The sequence below is a fragment of the Anolis carolinensis genome, unplaced genomic scaffold (genome assembly GCF_035594765.1).
Source record: "Anolis carolinensis isolate JA03-04 unplaced genomic scaffold, rAnoCar3.1.pri scaffold_13, whole genome shotgun sequence".
NCBI lineage: Eukaryota > Metazoa > Chordata > Lepidosauria > Squamata > Dactyloidae > Anolis > Anolis carolinensis.
In genome coordinates this window covers 13,918,804-13,926,303 of record NW_026943824.1, presented here as the reverse complement: position 1 = coordinate 13,926,303, position 7,500 = coordinate 13,918,804, and the positions used below count along the sequence as shown (strand labels likewise).

The 7,500-nt window shown below is 39.6% G+C and overlaps 1 protein-coding gene across 1 annotated transcript in view; it reads right to left on the bottom strand.

Annotated features, from left to right (window-relative positions):
* The window catches only part of aqp8 (aquaporin 8), a 51,066-nt gene that overhangs the window by 6,928 nt on the left and 36,638 nt on the right, over positions 1–7,500 (bottom strand). Inside the window, exons 4-6 of the mRNA XM_062964691.1 lie at positions 5,064–5,190; positions 2,493–2,707; positions 155–289 (exon numbers count right to left, since the gene is read on the bottom strand). Coding sequence (XP_062820761.1) covers positions 155–289; positions 2,493–2,707; positions 5,064–5,190 — 477 coding nt within the window. The remainder of the gene's footprint in view (positions 1–154; positions 290–2,492; positions 2,708–5,063; positions 5,191–7,500) is intronic.

The window sequence follows — 7,500 nt, the reverse complement described above, 5'->3', positions numbered from 1 at the left end:
ATGTCTTTGTCGTTGGCAGTTCAAAGACATGGTTCCTCAGTTTAACAACTGAGTTACCGGTGTGCCATTACATGAATGCTTATGAAGATCACTTGTTCAAAGGGTTGACTTCTAACAAAGACGTGCTTTTCTTGACTAGTGGTTCTCCACTCACCTTATCAATGCGCCCATCAACAGCCCGCCCACCATGGGGCTGACCCAGTAGACCCAGTGGTAGTCCCAGTAGTTGGCCACCACCGCGGGTCCGAAGGCTCTGGCTGGGTTCATGCAGGCCCCAGAGACAGCGCCCCTGAAAGGCAGAGAAAAGAAAAGCAGGACATCAGAGCCCATGCATTTCCCATTCAAAGCAGCATTAAAGCCCCCATCTCAGCCACTGAAGCCTCGGCCTCTATTGTATTGTAACTCTGTGTATCTTGTGTTATTATTGTTGTTGTTTTTGAAGACTTTCATGGCCAAAATCACTGGGTTGCTGAGTTTCTCAGGCTGTATGGCCATGTTCCAGTAACTTTCTCTCCTAACGTTTCACCTTAATTATTCCATAAGTATACATACACTCCACTTGCCTCATTTCCAACAGACCTCTGAAGGTGCCAGCCACAGATGCAGGCGAAACGTTAGCAGAGAATGTTACTGGAACGTGGCCATACAGCCTGAGAAACTCACAGCAACCCAGTGATTTCGGCCATGAAAGCCTTCGACAACAACAACAACAACAACAATAATAACAGTAACACAAGATACACAGATGCCAGCCACAGATGCAGGTGACCACACATCCCAACACTTCCCAAGCATTTAGGACAGCATCATCATCATCATCATCATCATCATCATCATTGGACATACAGCCTGGAAAATGGACAACAACCCCATAAAAGCCTTCAACATCATCATCATCATCATCATCATTACTGCTATTATTATTATTATTATTATTGACACAACGACGTTGTATGACACAGCAAACAAGATAGATATGCTGGATTTCGTTTCACAAAACCACAAGTCGAACACTTCCCAAGTGCCTAGGACTGTGTGATGTATTTTCGGATGATGCGCTCAGATCCCAGTAGGGTGGCCTTTTGCAGTTGGCAGATCGTAATTTTGTCAATGTCTATTGTTTCCAAATGCTGGCTGAGATCTTTTGGCACGGCACCCAGTGTGCCCATCACCACCGGGACCACCTGCACTGGTTTCTGCCAGAGTCTTTGAAGTTCAATCTTGAGGTCCTGAGAGCGGCTGAGTTTTTCCTGTTGTTTTTCGTCAATGCAACTGTCACCTGGGATGACAACATCAATGATTCAAACCTTTTTCTTTTCCACAACTGTGATGTCTGGTGTCTTGTGTTCCAGAACTTTGTCAGTCTGGATTCGGAAGTCCCACAGTATCTTTGCGTGCTCATTTTCCAATACTTTTGCAGGTTTGTGATCCCACCAGTTCTTTGCTGCTGGGAGGTGGTACTTGAGGCATAAGTTCCAATGAATCATTTGGGCCACATAGTTGTGCCTCTGTTTGTAGTCTGTCTGTGCGATTTTCTTACAGCAGCTGAGGATATGATCCATGGTTTCGTCGGTTTCCTTGCACAGTCTGCATTTTGGGTCCTCAGCTGATTTTTCGATCTTGGCCTGAATTGCCTTTGTCCTGATGTCTTGCTCCTGGGCTGCAAGGATCAGGCCTTCCGTCTCCTTCTTCAGGGTCCCATTCGTGAGCCAGAGCCAGGTCTTCTCCTTATCAGCTTTTCCTTCAATTTTGTCAAGGAACTTTCCATGCAATGTTTTGTTGTGCCAGCTGTCAACTCTAGTTTGTAGTGCGGTTTTCTTGTACTGGTTTTTTGTCTGCTGTGCTTTGAGGAGTTTCTGATTTTTGACTTCAATCAAAGCAGGTTCTTCACTTTGCTTTATATATTCTGCCAGGGCATGTTGTTGTTGTTGTTGTTGTTGTTGCTCTTCTTCTTCTTCTTCTTCTTCTTCTTCTTCTTCTTCACCATACAGCCCGGAAAATGCACAACAACCCCATGAAAGCTTTAAACACTATTATTATTATTATTATTATTATTATTATTATTATTATTATTATTATCAACACAACAACGTTGTATGGCACAGCAAACAAGATAGACATGCTGGATTTCGTTTCGCAAAACCACAAGTCGAACACTTCCCAAGTGTCTAGGACTGTGTGATGTATTTTCTGATGATGTGTGCAGATCCCAGTAGGGTGGCCTTTTGCAGTTGGCAGATGGTGATTTTGTCAATGTCTATTGTTTCCAAATGCCGGCTGAGATCTTTTGGCACAGCACCCAGTGTGCCCATCACCACCGGGACCACCTGTACTGGTTTCTGCCAAAGTCTTTGAAGTTCAATCTTGAGGTCCTGATAGCGGCTGAGTTTTTCCTGTTGTTTTTCATCTATGCGACTGTCACCTGGGATTATTATTATTATTATTATTATTATTATTATTATTATTATTATTTTCCTGTGATGCTCACTCACCCAGCCAGGATGTCTGCCGCGACGGAGAAGCCGATGCAAAAGGGTGCCAAGGGGCCCTTGGTCTTCCCATTGATGGCTCCCATGCAGACGGCCATCACCAGGAACATGGTCATGACGATCTCCGCAACGACTGCGGCCGGGATCTGGTCATCGGAGACAATGGTCGTGAAGGCCCCTCCAGAGGCGTTGGCGTACCTTTGGCTGTCCGTCATCGCCTGCAGGGCAGAGGGAGACACATATGATTCACGATTCCACACGCAAAGACACTGGACCTTTGTATGTACTTTCAGGAAGAGCGGCCCTCATTGGCATCTCCTTCCAAGAGAGCAGTGAATCCATTACGTAGTTTAGTCCAGATATTAACAGACCCAAATAAAGGGCAGAGCCGACCTCAAAGAGAACCAGTCTTGGGTGCCACATCATCATCATCATCATCATCATCATCATCATCATCATCATCATTATTATTATTATTATTATTATATAATCTATATACAGTAGAGTCTCACTTATCCAAGCTAAATGGGCTGGCAGAATTATTATCTTGGATAATAAGGAGAGATTAAGGAAAAGCCTATTAAACATCAAATTAGGTTATGATTTTACAAATTAAGCACCAAAACATCAAGTTATACAACAAATTTGACAGAAAAAGTAGTTCAATACGCAGTAATGTTATGTTGTAATTACTGTATTTATGAATTTAGCACCAAAATATCATGATATATTGACAACATTGACTACAAAAATGGCTTGGATTATCCAGAAGCTTGGATAAGCGAGGCTTGGATAAGTGAGACTCCACTGTATATATAAATGTAATGTGCATAATTAGGACCAAGTTAACAATAAAACCACTCGGCCAAATCACACCAAATTTGGCGACAATACTCATTACTTTCCAAGGAGTGACCTTGCAGCTTCAAAGCCTGGCTGCTTCATACCTAGAGGATTCCATTGTTACCCAAAATGAATACCATTGAATAGCCTTACAGCTTCAAAGCCTGGCTGCTTCATACCTAGGGGACTCCATTGTTACCCAACTTGAATACCATTGAATAGCCTTGCAGCTTCAAAGCCTGGCTGCTTCATACCTAGGGGAATCCTCTCTAGGCCACCTTGAATGCCACGAAGAAAACCCCATTTAGGACTACGCCACAGCAATGCGTGGTCGGGCACAGCTAATATATAATAATGACATTATTATTATTATTATTATTATTATTATTGATAATAATAATGATGATGATGATGTGTTGTTGAAAGCTTTCATGGCTGGAATCATAATAATATCCCACAATGATGATGATGTTGATGATGATGATGATAAAAACAACAAACAATGATGACGACGACGATATAAACAATAATATTAATAAAATCATCATCACCATCATCGTCATCTTCACCATCATCACCATCATCACCATCATCATCATCACCATCACCATCACCTCATCATCATTATTATCATCACCATCATCTTCATCATCATCATCACCATCATCATCAGCATCATCACCATCATCATCACCACCATCATCACCATCATCTTCATCATCATCATCACCATCATCATCACCATCATCTTCATCATCATCACCATCATCATCATCATCACCATCATCTTCATCATCACCATCATCACCATCACCTCATCATCATCATTATCATCACCATCATCTTCATCATCATCATCACCATCATCATCATCACCACCATCATCACAATCATCTTCATCATCCACATCATCTTCATCATCATCATCATCATCACCATCACCATCACCATCACCATCACCATCACCATCACCACCATCACCATCACCACCACCATCATCATCATCATCATAATCACCATCATCATAATCACCATCATCATCATCATCACCATCACCATCATCACCATCATCATCACCATCATCATCTTCATCATCATCATCACCATCACCATCACCATCACCACCATCACCACCATCATCATCATCATCATCATAATCACCATCATCATAATCACCATCATCATCATCATCTTCTTCATCATCATCATCACCATCACCATCACCATCATCACCATCATCATCACCATCATCATCTTCATCATCATCATCACCATCATCATCACAATCATCACCATCATCATCATCATCATCACTATCATCACCATCATCATCATCATCATCTGCCAGTGAGAGCCTTATGATGAAATAGTTTGAATGTAGAACGACAACTAAAGATGAAGGTTCAAATCCTTGTTTGAGCCATTGCGAACTTAGGAGAGTCACACTCTCTCAGCCACAGACAATAGGGTGGGAATTTGTAAGTGTGTATATACATACAATTTGTAAGTGTGTATATACATACAATTTGTGGGAATTTGTAAGTGTGTATACACATACACTTTGCTCTACAGACAATAGGGTTGCCATATGTTGAAAACAGATGCCAAATTGAATGTGCCAAGGGGAATATTGCTATGGCACTTAGAGTGGAACCATAACAGTATAATTCTGTGGTGTGGATGGGGAGAAGCACACACTTTCTCTTCCCTCCCCCTTGGAGACCCCCGTACCTTGGCCAGTCCGGCTCCGATCAGCCCACCGCAAAGCTGGGAGGCCCAGTATGGGATGACCATCATCATGTCCAGGCCTCCGACCAGCCAGGCCCCCAGGGTGACGGCCGGGTTGTAGTGGCCTCCGCTGCAAAGAAAAAGGGAGAAAAAGCCAATCTGGTATTGTCCAAATGCATTGGATGCAGCAGGATGGGAGTTGTAGTCCAACCCTAGCTATGGTTCCTTCCACACAGCGGAATATATGGCAGTGTGGACTCAAACAGCAGATATTGTGGGATTTTTTGCCTTGATATTCTCTGTGTCAAAGTTCCCTAAATGTAGCCTACCATTTCGATGCAATGGAGTCACGGGAGATATAGTCCTATAAGGTCCTTAGCTTTCCCTGCCAAAGAGTGCTCTGGCTTTGGGTGCAGTTTGACCCCACGTTTAATTGCTAAGGAATCCTGAGAGTTCTCGTTCAGCCTTGAAAAACTACAACTCCCAGGATCTTATGGCATGGAGCAATTAAAGGGGCGTCAAAGTGCACTCATTCCACAGTAGGAATGCAACCTCATTCTATGTGTTGTCGAAGGCTTTCATGGCCAGGATCACAGGGTTGTTGTGTGTCTTTCGGGCTGTGTGGCCATGTTCCAGAAGCATTCTCTCCTGACGTTTCGCCCACATCTATGGCAGGCATCCTCAGAGGTTGTGAGGATGCCTGCCATAGATGTGGGTGAAACGTCAGGAGAGAATGCTTCTGGAACATGGCCACACAGCCCGAAAGACACACAACAACCCTGCAACCTCATTCTCTTATCAGTGTGTTTTATTTTGCAATTTGGAGTATTCTATATTTTGTATTGAGTGTTTTGTGAGCCTCCCCAAGTCCCTCTGGGAGATGGCAGTGGAATATAAACAAAGTTTTATTATGACACAGCAAACAAGATAGATATGCTGGATTTCGTATCACAAAATCACAAGTCGAACACTTCCCAAGTGTCTAGGACTGTGTGATGTATTATTATTATTATTATTATTATTATTATTATTATTATTATTATTATTATTATATTTTATTATGACACAGCAAACAAGATAGATATGCTGGATTTCGTATCACAAAATCACAAGTCGAACACTTCCCAAGTGTCTAGGACTGTGTGATGTATTATTATTATTATTATTATTATTATTATTATTATTATTATTATTATTATATTTTATTATGACACAGCAAACAAGATAGATATGCTGGATTTCGTATCACAAAATCACAAGTCAAACACTTCCCAAGTGTCTAGGACTGTGTGATGTATTATTATTATTATTATTATTATTATTATTATTATTATTATTATTATATTTTATTATGACACAGCAAACAAGATAGATATGCTGGATTTCGTATCACAAAATCACAAGTCGAACACTTCCTAAGTGTCTAGGACTGTGTGATGTATTATTATTATTATTATTATTATTATTATTATTATTATTATTATTATATTTTATTATGACACAGCAAACAAGATAGATATGCTGGATTTCGTATCACAAAATCACAAGTCGAACACTTCCCAAGTGTCTAGGACTGTGTGATGTATTATTATTATTATTATTATTATTATTATTATTATTATTATTATATTTTATTATGACACAGCAAACAAGATAGATATGCTGGATTTCGTATCACAAAATCACAAGTCAAACACTTCCCAAGTGTCTAGGACTGTGTGATGTATTATTATTATTATTATTATTATTATTATTATTATTATTATATTTTATTATGACACAGCAAACAAGATAGATATGCTGGATTTCGTATCACAAAATCACAAGTCGAACACTTCCCAAGTGTCTAGGACTGTGTGATGTATTATTATTATTATTATTATTATTATTATTATTATTATTATTATTATTATATTTTATTATGACACAGCAAACAAGATAGATATGCTGGATTTCGTATCACAAAATCACAAGTCGAACACTTCCCAAGTGTCTAGGACTGTGTGATGTATTATTATTATTATTATTATTATTATTATTATATTTTATTATGACACAGCAAACAAGATAGATATGCTGGATTTCGTATCACAAAATCACAAGTCAAACACTTCCCAAGTGTCTAGGACTGTGTGATGTATTATTATTATTATTATTATTATTATTATTATTATTATTATTATTATTATTATATTTTATTATGACACAGCAAACAAGATAGATATGCTGGATTTCGTATCACAAAATCACAAGTCGAACACTTCCCAAGTGTCTAGGACTGTGTGATGTATTATTATTATTATTATTATTATTATTATTATTTATTATGACACAGCAAACAAGATAGATATGCTGGATTTCGTATCACAAAATCACAAGTCGAACACTTCCCAAGTGTCTAGGACTGTGTGATTTATTATTATTATTATTATTATTATTA